Source organism: Lolium rigidum, chromosome 1 (genome assembly GCF_022539505.1).
Source record: "Lolium rigidum isolate FL_2022 chromosome 1, APGP_CSIRO_Lrig_0.1, whole genome shotgun sequence".
In the NCBI taxonomy this organism is placed as follows: Eukaryota; Viridiplantae; Streptophyta; class Magnoliopsida; order Poales; family Poaceae; genus Lolium; species Lolium rigidum.
The window spans coordinates 321,400,810-321,422,151 of NC_061508.1; the positions used below are offsets into that span (position 1 = coordinate 321,400,810).

Here is a 21,342-nt window from a genome sequence, read left to right on the forward strand (position 1 = left end):
ACAATCAGGAGCACAGAACCTGATTTAAGATATAGTTGCGCACACTTACATACACATTAGGATCTCAAAATGGCGCTATTCTGGATTGCAAATTTCCTGATGCTACATACTGGTTAACATGTTGAACTTTCAGCTAAAGGCAGGAAGGCCAGCTAAAGGCGGGAAGTTAACAAAACTAACTACTACAGTGGATAAGATTCCAGTGAGAAGTTGATGCAAGGATCAGCTAACAAAGTATGGGAAAACTTCCATTTCGCTCACACAAAAAAACTCTATTGTCAGTGGTAAAGTTTCATGAAGAGACTATGGCGCCATAGGCGTCTTCTTGCTGTAGATTGCCTCCGAGAAGGTGTCACGTAGCTGGCCAGCAAGGCTTGCAGGGTCATCAATGAAAGTGTCCACAAACACGCTAACTATCTTCTTTTCCCGCCGAGTCGCTCGTAGGCTCAACCATGTCAAGAACTTCACCCTGAAGTTGGCCTCGACATGACCCTCACATTCCAGCCACCTGATCACCTTGACAGAGAACACATAAGCACTTTCATCGGTTTGCTCAATGTCATCGGGTTTTCCCGAGGGGTTACTGCTTGATGGACTCCATGGTTTTGTTCCTGGTTTCAGAGGGACAGGTTGAGGAACACGGTCGTCGTTGTTTGATCCAAAGCCTGTTCCCATAATCCTATTGCCAGATTCGATAGCATTTCCTGTTCTGGGAGCCTGTGAGCCAGGCGCATTCTCAAATGAAATAACCTGCTTGTGATGCACCGAGTTTGAGGACTTCAGAAGAGAAGATACTTGGGCAGATCTGCTAGGTTCTGAACGTCTATCCTTGTGCCCACCATCCTCAGTTCTCCCTGGGATTCTTTTGCATGGCAAACACCCTGGAGCGCTTGCAATAACTGGAAGTGCTTGAACAACAATGTTTTTCAGTCCTTTGTAAGGTAACTGGATCTCACTTGAGTTCGACTCAGGGCCTGACTTCTTCATACTTTTCCCATGACCACATGACTTCTCATTCACAGCCTTGAAGACATAATTTAGTATCTGTTGATTTGACATCCCTTCATATTTTCCATCTTTGCATAATTGAGAACAAAAAATCTGTATAATACCACAGGTAGTCCATTCATGCAGCAGTTCAAGTGCTTTATCTGGACATTTTGACAATTCACGGACAAATTCCCTCTTTGCATCGACACTCAGCAAACGGCATTTTGCTGGATCAGCAATCAATCCTGGAGAACCAGAAGGGTACAGTCACTGCTCACGGAAAATCAGAGCATTCTCACAGTATGGTAGAGTGATAACCAACATTATGTTCTCACACAAATGGTGAAGAAAAGAAAAGTTATAAGTATTTGCAGGTCTATTTCCAAAACATAATAGATAATCGCTCAAAATGGAAGTACCCTGGATACATATAAACTGGATCTAGAAAGAATGTCTCACAATAACACACAAAGTCGGCAATCAGTACTACCCCTCCCTGCACTTTTTATTATCTGATATGATATTGTTGTACAGAAGATGCTACAACGTAAACTAGGAGAGCATGTCCTTGCTGTGCAATATTTCGAGTTTTTTACACCAGAGCTGAGAAGAAAAGGGTGGCATTTCACCACAAATGCTGATGGAAATCATACTCATCGAAATCATGTGCTGGGTAAATCCACCATCCATTGACCAGTAAAATTCTTCTGAGATACCTTCTATCGCATCATGGAAACCCGACTTGTACCCTTCAAACCTTACCCCTTCTTAAACGGGACACTGCCAGTAACAGCCATAAATCATCTACCCCATTCCCAGCACGAAGCAGAGTGAAGGCACAATGCCATCCACCCAAAGCAAAGAAAACACAATGCAGCAACGGGACCACGTGTATGCGAACCTAAACATACAATATTGGAGAAAAAAAAGAATATTCTGGTTCCTGCAGTCAGTAAAAATACACGTGTGCATTGCACCCTAGACAGCACAGAAACCATGATGCTGCCATGGCCTAGAATCCACGACCGAACAGGGGAGGACAAGAGAAATGCAGGTAAGATAAAACATTATTACAGGACAAGCCCTAAAGGAATCGCAGGCCTAACATTTTTACACACGCAACATTTTTTATGGCATCGGTATTAAGCCTGTTAGGTTTGAAGGATAATCTTCATCACTAGCCTTTCGGTGCCACAAGTTAAAGGCAGTTAAACCTCAAGAGTGTATGGGGCATATATCCAAGTCAAAAAACTACAGCAACAGATTCACGGGATATATCCTCAAGCTTTATGAATTCTGATGGTACCATACGAGAATCTGAATTACAAGTTATGCATAAACATTCATAGCAATTAGAGGTGTACGATGATTTAAAAAGGGAAAAGGTAGAACTTACTCTGAATTTGCGAATCAGCAGTTAATGCACCATTTAACATAGATTCCAGAGTCTCTATAGCACGGCTACAAAGCCTCTGAACTTCAGTGCCTACAGCAAGACGGCCAACAATTCCACTGCCCTTGTCCGGAAGGCCGCAATGGGACCAAGCTCACCCTCCGAGCCTTCTTCAATGCTGTATCCACGATCTCACGGAGGACCAAGTACTTCTGAGTGGATGTGAGGATCTTATGGCTAACAAATATCCGATGGCACAACACATCCAACTGCCGCGCATCTTTTGCTATCAATAGTTGTTTCTTCCAACAGCTGGGAAAATCAAAATGCATGGTAATCCTTACTAACTCTACTTTGATCGAACTAGAAAAATCAAGGCAAAACAAATCTAACTTCAGCTCTCAAGTTCATGTAAATCACACAAGGTGGAAATAAAACCATACTGAAAAAAATGAGGACACTGGGCAATAAAGTAAAATTTTGGCCCACCTCTTTCATTTCTCTTAACTACCATAGAATGAAAAGCAGTAAATTGTATAGTAGCAGGAAACAAACTAGCTATCATGAAAGGCTAAAAGCTGAACCATTCCAAATGAGTGGATCATGATGGAGATATTTGGAAGAATAACAGATGCGATAAGGCTTCTAACGAGACTGGAAGCAAAGCACTGAAACGGACAAGCTAATTTACCATTAGCATACAAAATATTGTAAGTGAAAAATGTTTCAGAAAATACCCAAGCAAATCATTTTGTTTCCCACAGTGGGTGCAGTAATAACCGCCATCAAGTTTCTTTGACTGCCCATTCTGCAGAATGCCAGATCTTTCATCCCTGAATGCACACTCTAGGTGGCACGAAAAAACACATGACTCTTCCTGCAAGGGTTGGTCTGAATTGCATGACAACCAGAGGCTAGGATCCTTATTGTCGTCGTACTTAAAACAAATACAGCATGAGCAACGTTTGCAAAATTTATCTGTTGGAACAAGACTAGCCCTACAGGCTGAATTTTTACAAAGGTGTGCATTGTTTGTTGGTGCACGTATACCAGCTGTTACTAGAGCGCTTCCAATAGCTGGAAGTGCCTGAACAATAATCTTTTTCTGTCTTTTGTAAGGTAACTGGATGTCACTTGAGTTCGGCTCAGGGCCTGACTTCTTCATACTTTTCCCATGACCAAATGACTTCTCATTCACAAGATCTGAAGAGATAGTGTAGTATCCGCTTTTTTGACACCCCTTCATATTTTCTATTTTTGCATAATTCAGAACGTAAAATCTGTATAATATCATGGCGTTTCAATTCACGCAGCAGTACAAGTGCCCTATCTGGACATTTTGACAATTCACGGACAAATTTCCTCTTTGCATCGACAGTCAGCAAACGGCATTTGGATGGATCAGCAATCAACCCTGGAGAACCAGAAGGGCACAGTCAGCGCTCACGGAAAATCAAAGCATTCTCACAGTATGGTAGAGTGGCAACCAACATTATGTTCTCACACAAATGGAAGGATAACCGCCCGAAAATGGAAGTACACTAGATACATGTAAACTGGATCTAGAAAGAATGTCTCACAATAACACATAAAGTCGGAAATCAGTACTACTCCCCCCTGCACTTTTTATTATCTGATATGATATTGTTGTACAGAAGATTAAAGCTTAAACTAGGAGAGTGTGTCCATGGTGTGCAATATTTCGAGTTTTTTTATACCGACTTGAGAAGAAAAGGGTGGCATTTCACCACAAATGCGGGTGGAAATCATACTCATCGAAATCATGTGCTGGGTAAATCCACCAACCATACACCAGTTAAATTCTTCTGCCATACCTTCTAAGTTATAACGCATCATGGAAACCCGATGTGTATGCTGCAAACCTTACCCCTTCTTAAATGACATGACACTGACAGTAACAGCCATAACTCATCTACCACATTCCCGGCACGAAGCAGAGTGAAGGCACAATGCCATCTACCCAATGCAGCAATGGAAGTACACGTGTATACGAACCTAAACATACAACATTGGGGAAAAAGCAACATTTCCGGTTCTTGCTCATCTTCGCCAAGGTAATCACTAGTTCACTGCAGAGAAGCCTATGAACTAGCAACCAGTCAGTAAAAATACAGGCGTGCATTGCACCCTGGACAGCATAGAAACCATGATGATGCCATATTGCCACGGCCTACAATCCGCGACCGAACAGGGGAGGAGCAGCCGAGCAGGTAAGATAAAACACGATTGACGGGCTCTGAAGGATTGAATCGCAACTAGACCACCCCAAACAAAAACAGCACGCAGGGAATCGGCCGCACGGGTCGCAGATCGGTGAATCGAGTCCTAAGAAAACGCATCCATACGCAGAAGAAAATGCCCCAGAAAAACCTAGGCACGAAAGTAGAGTGGGGAGAAGGGGCGGTTCGCGGGATAAGGCGCAGACCAGAGTACGGCAAGGCGTCCATGGCGAGCACGATGGGGAGGCGGAGGAGTTGGTCTCGCTTCTCCAGTTCTCCTCTAGCTCGCTCTCACATGGCTTGGCGACGCCGCCGACGCCGCCTCTGCCGCTTCTCCGGCCTCACTTGTGTCTGCAGTCTGCACAACAGAAACCCCAATCCACAAACCCCAGGAGCAACTTGTACAAGACCATCCCTAGCAGACTCTTAAATTTTAAATTGGTCAAACCCGTAAATTGGCACGCTAGCGTGAGGATTCACAAGATTTTTTTCTCGCTAACTTGACACATTAAAATGATTAAACCTGAAAATATTCTTACACTTGCAGGGCACCGCGAATGTGAGCCCGCCATCTATATAATAAAGTTTTGGAGGAATTTTACATGCCAATTTGTATATGGTCAATGCGCTGGCAGTTGGAAAAAACATCCTCCCGCCAACACATTTTGCCAATGACTCGCCGAATTTCGGCCAAAATATTCTGGCGAAACTCCAATATAATCCCTCTCCTCCCCACATGCAAACAATGTCGAGCAGTTGTCGTAGCATCCTCGCCGCCAACGGATTCTCACAGTATGGTAGAGTGGCAACCAACATTATGTTCTCACACAAATGGTGAAGAAAAGGATAACCGCCCGAAATGGAAAGTACACTAGATACATATAAAACTGGATCTAGAAAGAATGTCTCACAATAACACATAAAGTCGGAAATCAGTACTACTCCCCCCTGCACTTTTTATTATCTCATATGATATTGTTGTACAGAAGATTACAGCTTAAACTAGGAGAGCGTGTCCATGGTGTGCAATATTTCGAGTTTTTATACCGACTTGACAAGAAAAGGGTGGCATTTCACCACAAATGTGGGTGGAAATCATACTCATCGAAATCATGTGCCGGGTAAATCCACCATCCATTCACCAGTTAAATTCTTCTGACATACCTTCTAACGCGGCATGGAAACCCGACGCGTACCCTGCAAACCTTACCCCTTCTTAAACGGGACACTGACAGTAACAGCCATAAGTCATCTACCCCATTCCCGGCACAAAGCAGAGTGAAGGCACAATGCCATCTACCCAATGCAAAGGAAATACAATGCAGCAATGGTAACCACGTGTAAAACACGAACCTAAACATACAACATTGGGGGGAAAAGCAACATTTCTGGCAAGGTAATCACTAGTTCACTGCAGACAAGCTTCTGAATTAGCGACCAGCTGGTATAAATACAGGCGTGCATTGCACCCTGGACATCATAGAAACCATGATGATGCCACATTGCCATGGCCTACAATCCGCGACCGAACAGGGGAGGAGCAGCCGAGCAGGTATGATAAAAGACGATTGACGGGCTCTAAAGGCTTGAATCGCAACCAGACCACCCCCACAACAATAACAGCACGCAGGGAATCGGCCGCCCGGGTCGCAGATCGGTGAATCGAGACCTAAGAAAGCGCATCCATACGCAGAAGAGAATGCCCCAGAAAAAAGCTAGGCAAGAAAGTAGAGTGGGGAGAAGGGGCGGTTCGCGGGATAAGGCGCGGACCAGAGTACGGCGAAGCGTCCATGGCGACGACGACGGGGAGGCGGAGGAGTGGTCTCGCTCCTTCAGTTCTCCTCTAGTTGGCTCTCACATGGCTTGGCGACTCCGCCGACGCCGCCTCTGCCGCTTCTCCGGCCTCACTTGTGTCTGCACAACAGAAACCCCAATCCACAAACCCCAGGAGCAACTTGTACAAGACCATCCCTAGCAGACTCTTAAATTTTAAATTGGTCAAACCCGTAAATTGGCACGCTAGCGTGAGGATTTACAAGATTTTTTTGCTAACTTAGACACGCCCGTAAATATTCTTACACTTGCAGGGCACCACGAATGTTAGCCCGCGATCTATAGTATATATAAAGTTTTGGAGGCATTTTACATGCCAATTTGTATATGGTCAACGCGCTGGCTCAGGGCAGGGTGGAGGTGGACGCGGGCATCCGCAGGCCCGCTCTGGCCGCGCCGCTCCAACAGCCAAAGTGGCCTTGCGGACAACCTGCAATATATAAATGGGCTTCGGAGCACAGTCCGCATATACCTTCTAGGCCTGCTTATCCTGCTAATAGCCTGCACAACCACCAGCATCCATACGATGGTGCCGCTGCGCGCGGGCTGCTTGTCGCTAGGCTGCTGCTGTTCGTCTGATCCTCACTGCCTGCGCTGGCCTCACGCTCGATCCCCTTGTGGCGGTACAAACTTACCGGAAGCAATTAAGAGCATCTCCAGTCGCGTCCCCCAAAGCGTCCCCCAAAGGGATTTGGGGCGCGCCGGACCAAAAAAGCGTTCCAGCCGCGTCCCCCAAAGCCCTTTTTTGTCCGGCGCGCCCCTATACGGTGTCCGGCGCCCCGAGCCCGTCCCCGTCCCACAGGGGACGCACCGGGGACGCCGGACACAACGAAAAGCGAGGCGGGGAGTGGCGGGGCCGACCCGTCAGCGGCACAATTAATTTTAACCTAACCGTCGCCTACCTCGCGACGGAAGTTATTGGCGCTCAGCGACGGTGCAGTTCCCGTCGGCGCCCTACACCGTCCCCAAACGGGAGGTTAAGGAGGAGCCGGCGACGCCCGTCAACACGAGGCGTGGCGGTAGCGGCAGCGGGCGGCAGCAAGGGAGGCGCGGCGGCGCCTCCTCATCCCGAGCCGGAGGTGACGGAGGAGCCGGAGGAAGCGTCGCGAGCGGCGCCGCCGGCGGAGTACGAGCGGCAGCGAGCGGCTTATCGCCGGCAGCCGACGACCCCGAGGACTGCCCGGGGCTGCGGGCGGCGTTCTTGGCGTCCATGGACGACAAGGACGCTCGGAGGGCGACCCGGACGCGGCGATCGCCATGTCCATCCGCGACTCCGGCAAGCCGCCGGTGGACCTCACCGACGACGGCGAGGCAGGACCAAGCGGCTTGGTGAAGGACGAGCCCGTGGACGAGCCCGTCGACGAGCGCGTCAAGCGGGAGGTCGTCACCGACGAGATGTACAACTTCCGGCAGTATTACGACGCCTCCGGCCGCCGCAAGTGGTTCTAGATTAGGTTTAGTTTAAATTTAGTCAAATTTCGTTCGAATCTATGTAAGTTTGGACGAATCTAATCGAATCTAGCTAAGTTTAAAATTTGCAAAATTTTGTTTGGGGGACGCGACTGGGGAGCGACGTCCCCCAAACGCGGCACGAACAAAACACGTCCCCCAAACGCTCGATCCGGCGCGGTTTGGGGGACGGTTTGGGGGACGCGGCTGGAGATGCTCTAAGGCGTACTAAAAAGATAGCTTAACTTCACCGTTTTGAATCGTGACGCACAATAGCCGACATGTCCGCTGAGACGCATACAGGTCTACTATTGGAGCGCATCAGGGCAACGACCGCCATGCGCCACCCGGCGTCGCCGGGAGGCTTCCTCGCCCTGCCGGCGGCGTTCGATGGCCTTGACCAGAGCGGAGTCCCATTGGACTCTCTACGCCGCCGCCATCGCCTCCCTCGACGCCACCTCCACCCCCTTCACGCACGCCAGCTCCTCCTCCGTCTCCTCTCGCGCCAGCGCCTCCTCCAACCGACGTCGTCGTCGACGGTGTGGATGATGGCGTCCGCGGCTGGGGCCGCCGCCAGGTCGGTTTTGTCCGCCGCCGTCACCACCCTCGCCGCCGCTAGTTTCACCCTAGCCTCCGCAAGTTTCGCCTGGAGGTGGGACATGGTCGCCGCCGCGTTCGCCTCCAGCTGCTCAGCCTGGCGGCCATACGCGGTCGTTTGCTCCTCTACGAACTCCTCCCTCGTGTGGATGGCGGCGAGGTCCGGATCATCCAGGTAGGCGCAGCGGGTCATCTCAACAAGGGGACCCCAGGTGCGGTCATGCTCGGCCATGGATGATTTGAGGTGTGTCCTTCTCGCCTGCCGGCGTCGACCATATATAGGCACGGTGGGGCGAGAAATGCCGATCGCCCGCAAGCCGCTTCCCGCGTGCGAAACGGCAGCAAAAATGCACCAATCTACTGGCCACGCGCGGGAACCGCTGCCCCCGCGCGGTAGGCAGTAATCACCGGCGGAAAGACGTTAAACTGCCTTTACTGACGTTGACGTTGTCAGGAGAAAAAATTGTGTTGGCCTGTTCAACATACTCCTGACGCAAACAGACTCGAAAGCCCTGTAAAAACTAATTTGGTGTCCGCGAACCAACGCAAACAAACACCCGTGAACACTTTTATCATCTTTTTTGGGTGGATCCGTTGGAAATTTCCTTAATTCAAATAGGCTGCACCGCTCCTCGTTCTCATCGGCATGTATGTCGTGGCCACAACAACTCGCGTTCGGTCACCCACTCAGCCGCAACAGCCTGTTCCAACCTGAAAGGTCGAGCGTAGCTGATAAACTGCCTTTTAAAAGTTCCGTGGGCTTTTATTCCTGCATAACCTGCTGGACCGGCACAGCCCGCGCGCGTCTGTCCGTGGGCTCCTGCTATTCCTGCATTTTAGAGTTGCGGCTGTTATGGCTGAGGCGGGCCGGTCCACGGACATGTCCACCTGCACCCTGAGCGCTGGCAGTTGGAAAAACATCACCTCCCGCCAACACATTTCGCCGATGACTCGCCGAATTTCGGCCAAAATATTTTGACGAAACTCCAATATAATCCCTCTCCTCCCCACATGCAAACAATTCCAAGCAGTTGCCGTAGCATCCTCGCCGCCAACGGATTCGGCCGTGGAAGCCTCACCGTCACATAGACATGGATGTTGTACGTAGCACGCTATTCTGTGCCGCCGGACATGCACCTACTGAGCAGCGGCGGCTGAAAGATGGCTGTCAACGGACGTCGGCATCCGCATAGGAACTGACTGGTGGTTCGACGAGATCAGGACTTAGCATTGTCACTTGAGCCCAAAGGAGCTCACGGATCCAACATGGGCCGCTAGTGACAACAACGGGTGGTGGGCCGCTCACGTGGTGGAGAAAAAACATCATCTTATGTCAAGTAAAAGCTGGATTGGGCTAAATGGGCCGGGCCGGGCTTTACATTGTGAGACGCCGAGACCAGTTTTCCTGGAAAATAAAAAGGAAATAAAGAAATATGGCACGCTCAGTCAAAGTCTCCGTCAAGCTCAGTAATACTAGTAGATACCTGTCGCGCCCGCCCCCGTCAATGTCGGCGACGAGACCTGGCCGCTGGGAGAGGCTGTAGGGTGCAGGAGCCGGAAGCAGCGAGCATGGCGAGTCCATGGGACAGCTCCTCGAGCACCCCTGGGGCACACTGGGGCAGGCCTCGAACGTGCTGCAACTGGTCGGCGTGGACGCGCTGGGGCTGGTGTCCATGGTGGTGCAGGCCGCCCTGGTGGCGCGCCGCCACCGGGACGCCTGCGTGCGGCTCGCGCAGCACGTGGAGCTCGTCGGCGGCCTGCTCAGGGAGCTCGAGCTCTCGGAGCTGATGCGGCGGGAGGTTACCAGGCGGCCGCTGGAGCAGCTCGGCGGCGCGCTGCGGCGGTGCTACGCGCTCGTCAGCGCGTGCCAAGACTTCGGCTACCTCCGCCGCCTGCTTCTGGGGGCACGGATGGCGGAGGAACTCCGCGACGCGCAGCACGAGATTGACATGTTCATCCGCCTCATCCCGCTCATCGCCCTCGTGGACAATTCTACGGATGGTCGTCTTGTCAAGGTGCGCTTCAGTTTCTTTCTTGTTAGTAGTACCTGGTAGTAATTTGGTGAGTAATTTTTTCGTTTCAAAATTGAAGCTTGTGATTGGGTGTAGCACTGATTTTAGAGTGATCCGTTTGATTATAATACGTCTGAACTAATCCGTTCGAGTGACCATGGGCAATTGGGCATTATTGTGTCTGAACTGGAGTCCAATTGCAATTTCTTACTGCCAATTAAACAGATAGATTTGAATTTAGAAACTCCGATTTCGTAGGCTGTTCCAGATTTGTAATACGTCCAAAGCTAACCTCCATCATAATTCTTACAACCAGTGCTGGTCAATTGTTCATCAAAAATATTTATCTTTTTTGCTATGTTTGTCTAGGTTGATGAGGGGATGCTCAGTGTGGTCACAGATACTTCAAACTGTCGCACCAGGTCAGATAGTTTTCTTTATGTAGTGTATTACTCCGTAAACATTCATCATTATGCAGTGTATTGCTTATTCTGATCAAATAACAATGTGGATGGTTAACCACTGTGTATGCTGACATTGTGATAAGTGACAAGATAACTATGATTCTTGACAATACTTGGTATACTAGTGACTACCGCTTGATCTAGATCATAGAACTGGTACTGGTTCGGAGCTAGTGATACAACTTGTAAAATATGTAGTATATTATATCCGCAATGTATATGTAAACTGGATCAATCAGCTTGAAATTAAGATATGAGTGTGTTTAACTAAAAATATACTACTACGTTTGAAAATTTTCTAGTATCTTTGTTGATAAGCATGATGTTTTCCCTCTTAAAATGAACAGGTGTGAAGCTTAAGTCATGTAACTGTGCCAGAAATTCTTTCAGTTAGATAGACTCGGATGTCCAAATTATGCCACTCTTAGGACTGCGTTAAAACGATTGGTAGGTGAAGTATGGATATGGACATATAGTAATGGTGAGATTTACCTAATTTTAGGTTTTCAACAAGAGCTTCGGATTTCAGTAAAGTACGTGTTCAGCGAGCTACTAAACTTCGCAATGTTGGAGACCAACCATTCATAGGTAAATAGCTACTTCTATGGATTTCCTAACTGCCTACTCATCGACTCAGATATGGAAACTAATAGATTTAAGTTTCATTTTAAAGTTATTTGCTGAAAGAATTTTAGAATTGCTTTATTATTATTTCTATCACATAGCAATACCCCCGCTGCTCATCTTTTTGATATATTGGAATGGAGAATAAAATTGGCAGTACAATGGGTTTTGATATTGTTCTTTGTATACTGCCGTATCCCGCTGTATCCCTGTATCCCACCGTATCAGGATGTCAGTTCGGCAGTTTCTGCCGTATCCGTGCTTGTTAGGTTATACATGCAAAAAAAATCATGAGTAAACATTGAGTCGTCACATAGGATTCAACTGTGGCCAGATAGAAGTTAATAAGCACGTGTGAAAGAGCACTAGCTAATGGGGAAAAACAACATCTGCACAATACAAACTATGAACTTCAAATTACTCAATATACAATTCTATACTGATAAGTTCAATCCTATACTGAAAAGTTCCTTTTTGGTACATATTTACTCCATTTAGTAACTACTTGAAACAAAAAAAAAATCCCGGGACTGCGGCGGGCTTATGCCGGCCTACATGAAACATTCGAGTTGAGTGATAGAAACATCATCAATATATTTTACGACTTCTTGTATCAGCCTCTATTTGTCTTCGTAAGATCGCACTCTTGTAATTAGGATGAGTTGATGATGAATTTAACAAGCAAAGGAGTGTGTTGTCCATAATTTTGTATTCTCTTAGTCACGCGAGTTTTTATGTCATCCCATTGGTGACAAGGATACATTATCCATGAGTCAGGAACCGTGGACCTTCAAGAGCAGAAACTCTTTGACATTGAAGAACTTGTGGAGCTTTGTACTCGCATAGAAGAGGCTTGTGTGGGTTTTGCAAAGTTCAACTTCTTTCAGATCGCGGATGCTACAAACAATTTCTCAGAGAAGGCAATAATTGGGTGTGGTGGATTTGGGACAGTTTACAAGGTAGCATTTTAGCTAACATAGAAAGCAACTAACGAAGTGAATGCATGTCTTCCTTGCCATTACAATAAACTACTGATTTCTGTTGAGACTTGAGAGACTGTTATTTGAACTCCCTTAGTAACCATTGCAGGGCCAGTTACCTGATGGACTTATGGTTGCCGTTAAACGGCTTGATAAGCATGCAACAATATTCGATTTTGACAGTGAGTTGCAGCTTGCAAAGCTTCAGCATATCAATCTGGTTAGGTTATTGGGGTGGTGCGTCCATGGGAAAGAAAGGATTTTTGTCTACGAGTTCCTCCAAAATGGTTCCTTGGACCATTACATATCTGGTACGCTTTCCCTTATCGGAGTTAATTTTCACGCACACCTCATTTAATTCCTACTCCCTCCATTTCAAAATTGATGTCCTTTTAGCTTATCCAATTATTTGGTAAAATACTTGTCTTTCTATACTTCCGATGCAATTTTAGTTATCGTGTTCCAAGGAGCTTCTGTTGCACTTGGATGCCTTGCTTAGGGGAGGAAAATATTCTAGTGACCAACTCTAGGAAGACATCTATTTCGAAACAGGGGGAGTAGTAAATAGGTACATAAGCTCTAGGCCTCTAGCTTCACCTTATTGTTTGTTGCTCAAATTATAACCGGTTTTGAACCTATTGTAGTTTGGTTTACATCAGAATGGAAATCGCAATTATTATATCTAAAAGGTAATCACCATTCGAATATTTTGCAGACAGAACAAAAGGGCCATTGCTAGACTGGTCTAAGCGACTCAAGATAATCGCAGGGTTAACAGAGGGCTTTGTTTACCTGCACAAAGGCTCCAGGTTCTGGATCGTCCATAGAGACTTAAAACCACATAATATCCTCTTGGATTACAACATGATCCCAAAGATTGCTGATTTTGGATCAGCTAGAGCACTGAGCTCAGACGTCGCAGAAGAGCGTACAATCAGGGTTGTGGGGACTAGGTATAAGCTGCATAATTTATCAATCTCTACAGATTCCATCATTCATGTCCAGATGTTCCAGTATTGCAGTTTTAATCTCTTCTGTTACCTTTCAGTGGTTACAAAGCACCGGAGTATGCATCTGAAGGAGTTTACTCAATGAAGACAGATGTGTTCAGCTTCGGCGTCTTGGTTCTGGTGATCATTAGCGGACGGAAGAATACCATACTCGACAAGCGAGGAGATACTGTTGGTGAACTTGTACGAGACGTGAGTGAACTGAACATATATTTCAAGCAAGATTTCGTATGGTTATACACTCACGATTGCCTGTGTTGCTGTTGGGTCCATATATATTTATAAATTTGGATTTGCATTGCAGTTCTCTCATGTGAAGTTTATTGGAAAATTATTTCAGGCCTGGCATATGTGGAAGGAGCAAAGGTTGCATGAGCTTGTGGATCCGGCATTAGGGAACGTATATGAAATCGCCGATATTACGCGGTGCACTCAGGTGGCACTGCTTTGCGCTCAGGAAGATCCAGCAGATCGGCCCACCATGACTGATGTTGCTGCAATGCTAAACTCTGAAACCATGAGCTTACCAGTGGAACCTAAGCAGCCTACTGCACTGAGTAAAGGGTGTGCTGGTGAACACACGTCGTCGGCATACATGGGCCAAACAAGCAGGACAATAGACATAACTATAACGAGTTCAGCTCCCATGTCGACTAGAGTTCGAATCATTCTAGACCCAGAGGTTTGATATGATGATGAACATTCAGTATCATATATCATTAAAATATGAGTAAGGATCTTTACAGCTGGGATAGTCTACAAGATTACAGATATTAAGTTCAGTTTAGAGTAAAAGGATGAGATAGTATACAATATTGTAGATATTAAGTTCAGTTTTGTGAGTGAGTAAACATGTTTGTGGTGTACTAAACTAATGTTCTGTCAGCTACTTCGAAATATAAATGTATAATGTTCCAACTTTTGTCGTTGCTATCCTAGCAAGTTTTAACCAGGAATGCCCATATAAGGGACTAGATATTCCCCATGTCCCTATAAAAAGAAGGCCGTTCTTTTCAGTTTTTTTTATTCATTTCATTTATTTGCTTGACCATAGTTGGTTTGATCCAGAAACAGTGTTAACAGTCTTGCACTATGTGGTACCACCATATGATCTCTTCATACTATTGTTCCTATTTTCTACGGTATTCAGAAATAGGGATGTTGGAACTTGACGCTGGATCAATCAAGTGTCATAGATGGCAAACCAAAACTAGCCGGCGCATTCAAATTGAGAATCATCAAACATCAACTTGACAATCAGAAGCACAGAACCTGATTTTAGATATAGTTGCGCACACTTACATACACATTAGGATCTCAAAATGGCGCTATTCTGGATTGCAAATTTCTTGATGCTACATACTGGTTAACATGTTGAACTTTCAGCTAAAGGCGGGAAGTTAACAAAACTAACTACTACAGTGGATAAGATTCCAGTGAGAAGTTGATGCAAGGATCAGCTAACAAAGTACGGGAAAACTTCCATTTCGCTCACACAAAAAAACTCCATTGTCAGTGTAAAGTTTCATGCAGAGACTCTATGGCGCCATAGGCGTCCTCTTGCTGTAGATTGCCTCTGAGAAGGTGTCACTTAGCTGGCCAGCAAGGCTTGCGGGGTCATCAATGAAAGTGTCCACAAACACGCTAACTATCTTCTTTTCCCGCCGAGTCGCTCGTAGGCTCAACCATGTCAAGAACTTCACCCTGAAGTTGGCCTCGACGTGACCCTCACATTCCAGCCACCTGATCACGTTGACACAGAACACATAAGCACTTTCATCGGTTTGCTCAATGTCATCGGGTTTTCCCGAGGGGTTACTGCTTGATGGACTCCATGGTTTTGTTCCTGGTTTCAGAGGGACAGGTTGAGGAACACGGTCGTCGTTGTTTGATCCAAAGCCTGTTCCCATAATCCTATTGCCAGATTCGATAGCATTTCTTGTTCTGGGAGCCAGTGAGCCAGGCGCATTCTCAAATGAAATAACCTGTTTGTGATGCACCGAGTTTGAGGACTTCAGAAGAGAAGATACTTGAGCAGATCTGCTAGGTTCTGAACGTCCATCCTTGTGTCCACCATCCTCAGTTCTCCCTGGGGTTCTTTTGCATGGCAAACACCCTGGGTCTGTTTCAGTCTTCGAACTGTCATCTTGATCACCAGATTTTGCTTCAAAGCTCATTCCAGAAACCAGCTTGCAGTTTTCAGTTTCTTTCCGCATGGCGGGTAGCAATGAGCAGTGGTAATCAGGTAGAGCAACCGACTTGTTTATGGTGTGTGCATGTGATGCAATCTCCGAACCAATTGTTCCCATGTTCTGCTTCAAAGCTCTCTGACCACACGCCATTAACTCCGTGGACCTCTTTAGTAAAGCTGCTTGAGCAGCTGAACCAGGTTCTTTTTCGTTGTCGTCCAAACCTGATGCTGGTACCGTAGGTTCTCCATCTGGCCCATCAACTTCAGTTAACACAGCAACATCTATCTTTCGATCTCGAGAGTGATTGGATTCAACATCACTATTTGACGAACTCGTAAGATCAATATAATCAGTCCTGACTTTTTCTGATTCCACACCTTCTGCAGAAGGATTGGACAGACCACTACTACTTACCTTCACGCTTCTGTTATTTGGATCTTTTCCAACATCCACTGGCAAAGAATCTTTGGCATCCAGCCCCTTGGAACAGCCAATGGTATTTGTCCTAACTTCCCACGACCCAATCTTCTTTGAGCCAGTGAATGCAACAACCTTGATGACATAAGACGTACATGGAGCAAGTCCTCTGACCACTAATATTCTTGCTGGCATCGGTATTCTGCCTGTTAGGTTTGAGGGATAATCTTCTTCACTAGCCTTTCGGTGCCACAAGTTAAAGCCAGTTAAACCCCGAGAGAGCGTGGGGCATACATCCAGGTCAAAAACTACCGTGACAGAATCATGGGATATATCCTCAACCTTTATGAAGTCTGATGATACCATACAAGAACCTGAATTACAAGTTATGCATAAACATTCATACCAATTACAGGCATATGATGATTAGAAAATGGAAAAGGTGGACACTTACTCTGAATGTGCGAGCCAGCAGTTAATGCACCATTTAACATAGATTCCAGAGTCTCTATAGCACGGGTACAAAGCCTCTGAACTTCAGTGCCTACAGCAAGACGACCAACAATTCCCCGGCCCTTGTCTGGAAGGCCAGTAATCGGACCAAGCTCACCCTCCAGCTTCTTCAATGATGTATCCACGATCTCATGGAGGACCAAGTACTTCTGAGTAGATATGAGGATCTTATGACTAATAAATATCCGATGGCACAACACATCCAACCGCCGAGCATCTTTTGCTATCAATAGTTGTTTCTTCCAACACCTGGGAAAATCAAATTACACGGTCATCCTTACTAACTATACTTTGATCAAACTGGAAAAATCAGGGCAAAACAAGTCTAACTTCAGCCCTGAAGTTCATTTAAATCACACAAGGTGAAAATACAAGCCACGCTCAGAGAAAATAAAAAGAGGACGTGTGCAGCATAGTAAAAAAAAATTGCCCCGCTCTTTCATTTCTCTTAGCTACCATAGAATGAAAAGCAATAATGTATAGTAACAGGAAAAAACTATTTATTATGAAAGGCTATAAGCTGAACCCAAATGAGTGAATCATGGTGGAGATATTTGCGTGAATAACACTGATGCGATAAGGCAGCTAACAAGTAAGACTGGAATCAAAAGTACTTGAACGGATATGTGCAGCTAGCTAATTCTAACTTTAGCATAGATAATATTGTAAGTGAAAAATGTTACAGAAAATACCCAAGCAAATCATTTTGTTTCCTGCAGTGGGTGCAATAATAACCACCGTCAAGTTTCTTTGACTGTCCATTCTGCAGAATGCCAGATCTTTCATCCCTGAATGCACATTCTAGGTGGCACGACAATCCACATGACTCTTCCTCCAAGGGTTGGTCTGAATTGCAGGACAGCCACAGGCTAGGATCCTTATTGTCGTCGTACTTAAAACAAATACAGCATGAGCAACGCTTGCAAAATTTATCTGCTGGAGCAAGAACAGCCCTACAAGCTGAATTTTCACAAGAGTGTGCAATGTTTGTTGGTCCAGTTATATCAGCTGTTACTGGAGTGTTTGCAATAACTGGACGCACTGGTACATCACTCTTTTTCTGTCTTTTGCAAGGTAACTGGATGTTACTTGAGTTTGGCTCAGGGCCTGACCTCTTCATGCATTTCCCATGGCCATGTGACTTCCCATTCACAGCATTGAAGAGATAATTTAGTATCAACTGTTTTGACATCACTTCATATTTTCTATCCTTGCAGAATTCGGAACAGAATATCTGTACAATATCACGGCGTGACCACTCATGCAACAGTTCAAGTGCTTTATCTGGACATTTTGACAATTCACGGACAAGTTCTCTCTTTGCATCAACACTCAGCAAACGGCATTTAGCTGGATCAGCAATAAGTCCTGGAGAACCAGAAGGGTACAGTCACTGCTAGCGAAAAAACACAGTAGTGGTAGAGTGGTAACCAACATTATGTTCTCCCACGAATGGTGAACAAGATAAACGTTATAAGTATTGCACATCTCTTCCAAAACATAATAGATAATCGCCTGAGATGAAAGTACACTACATACATATAAACTGGATCTATGAAGAATGCCTCACACTAACACATAAAGTCAGCCAACCAGTACTACTCCACTCTTTACCTTTTATTATAAGATATGATATTGTTGTCAGAAGATGCTACAACGTAAAAAAAAGAGGGGATCAGAAAATGATTTCTTCATGCATCATGTGTGTTATATAGTACTAGCATGGGTTTGATTTAAATTAAGCGCAGGCATCTAATATATGTGATGTCCTCTACTCGTAACTAACGAGATCATGCCCTTGGTGTGCAATATTTTGAGTTTATTACACCAACTGAGAAGGAGAGGGTGGCAATTCACCACAAATGCTAGTGGAAATCATACAAAATCGGAATCATGTGCTGGATAGATCCACCATCCATCCACATCCACCAGTAAAATTCTTACTCACATACTCATCATGGAAACCCGATGTAAACCTTACGGCTTCTTAACCGGGACACGGACAGTAACAGCCATAAATCATCTACCCATTCCTGGCACAAAGCAGAGCGAAGGCACAATTGCCATCTACCCAAAGCAAATTAAACGCAATGCAGCAATGGTAACCGCGTGCGTGTATATGAACCTGAACATAAAACATTGGGGGAAAAAATCAAGATTTCTGGTTCTTGCTCATCGACCATCGTCACCAAGGTAAAATCAGTACAGACAAGCCTATAACTACCGACCGGTGAGTAAAAATACACACGCGTGCATTGCAGCCTAGACAGCATAGCAACCATGATGGTGCCATGACCTAGAATCCGCGACCGAGCAGAGTAAATGCGGGTAAGATAAAACACGATTACGGGACGAGCCCTAAAGGCTTGAATCGCAACCAGAGTACCAGACAGGCCAAATCTTCCCCCACAAAAACAGCACGCAGGGAATCGGCCGCCCGACTCGCCGATCGGCGAATCGAGGCCTGAGAAAACGCCTCCATACGCAGAGCCTGACCAGAAAAAAATGCCCCCAAAAAGAAAGCACGAACGTACCACAGGGGGGAGAAGAAGAGGCGGGTTGCGGGTGCGGACCAGAGGGGTCCATGGCTGGTCGGAGAGGAAGAGCGGGGGCGGAGGAGTGGTCTCGCTTCTCCAGTTCTCCACTAGCTCGCTCTCACATGGCTTGGCGACTCCGCCGACGCCGCCCCTCCGGCCTCCCTCACTGCTGCGCACAACAGAAACCCCAGGCCACAAACCCCTTGTCCATATGGGCGTTGGGGTTAACCAACGTTAAGTGCATCGACCATTTTGCTATAGCACCCTTTCTTTTCTGAGATAAGCATAGATGGCCTTATGAAAGGATAGAAAAGACAAAACTATTAATTTTTTTGGATAAAGATTAAAGAACAATGGCAATCTTTGACCGTGTTTGATTATTCAGAAACAGCTACACTTTAGTAGTACATGGTCAGTGCTAACCAATTAATAGCACACGGTTAACTTAGAATAACAGTGTGTATAGTTTTACCTAAGATTCACTTATACCGAGCGCCGTTTTTCCCAAGCACAATCTCAAACGGATTTTTATAATTTGCTCATGTGTAGTGTTTTTTCCACATTTTCCATCTTAATATCTCTTACTATTTTTGAAATCGACGAAAGTACGAGCTCTCATAATGTTCATGCCGTTTGCATCTGTGTCTATAAAATGCCTCACTCGATCTTCCTGCCGGCTTCATCTCACATCAACACCATGCCTCTCTGTGAATACACTCTTGGTTACATCGACTTCGCGTTGTTTGACACGTGGACGAGAAGCATTCCTCAGTGCTCGGAGCTAGGGCAATGTCATCGACCTTGCGGCATCTGATTCATAGCACACTCTAGCGATTCTTGAGACTCATTTGTCGACGCTAGAGGAGTTGTTGGGTGTTAGCTCAGACGATGATATATCAAGATTTATGACACTAAATTAATAGTGCTACTAGATTCATCTTGAGATATAGTTTAATAATATAATAATTTGATGTCACACATGTGCTATTTTTGTGTAAAACGTTAGTCAAAATTGAATAAATTGACTTTCAAAAAAGAAAACGTAAAATTATTCCCGGACGGAGGGAGTATATCCTTTTAGCACCAGTTGTTATATTGCCGAACTGATTCGTCATATAACTCTCCCCTTTCTTTTGCTTGTCAGGAAAGACATCCAAACCATTTAATTCCTATAAATGTGAGCAGGAATTTAAAACGCCAACAACTAAATTTAAGGTTACAGTAGCTCTACCGTAGTTTCGTTCAGAGCAGAATATAAGTTGCACTTATTTTTATCTAAGAGACAATAATTATTTGAACATTTTATAGACAGAATAAAAAGTCATGTGCTAGACTGAACGACTCAAGATAATCAAAGGGGTAAAAAAGGGGCTTGCACAAAGACTCCATGTTACGGATCGTCCATAGGGACTTGAAACCGAGTAATATACTCTTGGACTATAACATGGATCCGAAGATCTCTGATTTTGGGTCAGTTAGAACACTGAGTTCAGACGTAGCAGAAGAGCGTACAAGCAGGGTTGTGGGCACTAAACCATGAGTAAGGATCTTTACAGTTGCGATAGGGTTGTGGACACTAAATGTGAGCGTACATAACCATAACAAGTTCGGCTCCCATGTCGATTAGGGTTCAAATCATTCTAGACCTAGAGGTTTGATATGATGATGAAAATTCAATATCAAATATAACTAAACCGGCGGAGGCGGAGGTCTCGAGGAGGGCGACCGAGCGGCGAGAGAGCAGGGGAGAGGGACACCTCCCGATCCCCGCCGGCGGCGGTGACCATGGCCACCCCGTCGGCGTCACCCACCCCCTCCCCTTCCCCTTCCCCCTCTCCGCTGGTGAGCCCGCGGGGCCGTGAGGATCGATGGCGGGGAGGGCGCGGGTCGGACTCGGAGGAGACCCCGAGGTCGTACCGCGAGGCGCTCGCGAGCGGGCCACGGCGCGCGCGGAGGTGCCGGAGTCGTCCAGGACCAGGGTGGAGGTGCGGTCGGTGGTGAGGTGCGAAGAAGAAGTGCAAGGTGAGGCCTTTGACGAGCTTGATGACCTGGAGGAGTTGCCCGAGGAGGAAGACGAAGGCGCGCCATGGG

The 21,342-nt window shown here is 46.2% G+C and overlaps 1 protein-coding gene and 2 pseudogenes across 1 annotated transcript; 1 reads left to right on the plus strand and 2 right to left on the minus strand.

Annotated features, from left to right (window-relative positions):
* Nucleotides 1-2,118: 2,118 nt before the first annotated feature.
* LOC124662061 lies at nt 2,119-8,734 on the minus strand (annotated as a pseudogene).
* A 1,337-nt stretch (nt 8,735-10,071) lies between these two features.
* On the plus strand, nt 10,072-14,449 carry LOC124698485 (annotated as a pseudogene).
* A 548-nt stretch (nt 14,450-14,997) lies between these two features.
* Nucleotides 14,998-19,394, minus strand: LOC124698474 (VIN3-like protein 2). The gene is made up of 4 exons (XM_047230961.1): nt 19,249-19,394; nt 17,407-18,082; nt 16,656-16,963; nt 14,998-16,575 (listed from the first exon to the last, which is right to left on the minus strand). The coding sequence occupies exons 1-4, from the start codon at nt 19,298-19,300 to the stop codon at nt 15,131-15,133; spliced, it is 2,481 nt and encodes an 826-aa protein (XP_047086917.1). The 5' UTR covers nt 19,301-19,394; the 3' UTR covers nt 14,998-15,130.
* Between the last annotated feature and the right edge of the window lie 1,948 nt (nt 19,395-21,342).

What these genes read in the sequence shown, in the direction of transcription:
- LOC124698474 (XM_047230961.1), bottom strand. Translation starts at nt 19,300, where the DNA reads ATGGACCCCTCTGGTCCGCACCCGCAACCCGCCTCTTCTTCTCCCCCC. An exon ending in AAACAAAATGATTTGCTTGG is followed by an intron (nt 16,964 to 17,406) that starts GTATTTTCTGTA and finishes TGATTTTCCCAG; the next exon opens with GTGTTGGAAGAAACAACTAT. An exon ending in TGCTGGCTCGCACATTCAGA is followed by an intron (nt 16,576 to 16,655) that starts GTAAGTGTCCAC and finishes CTTGTAATTCAG; the next exon opens with GTTCTTGTATGGTATCATCA.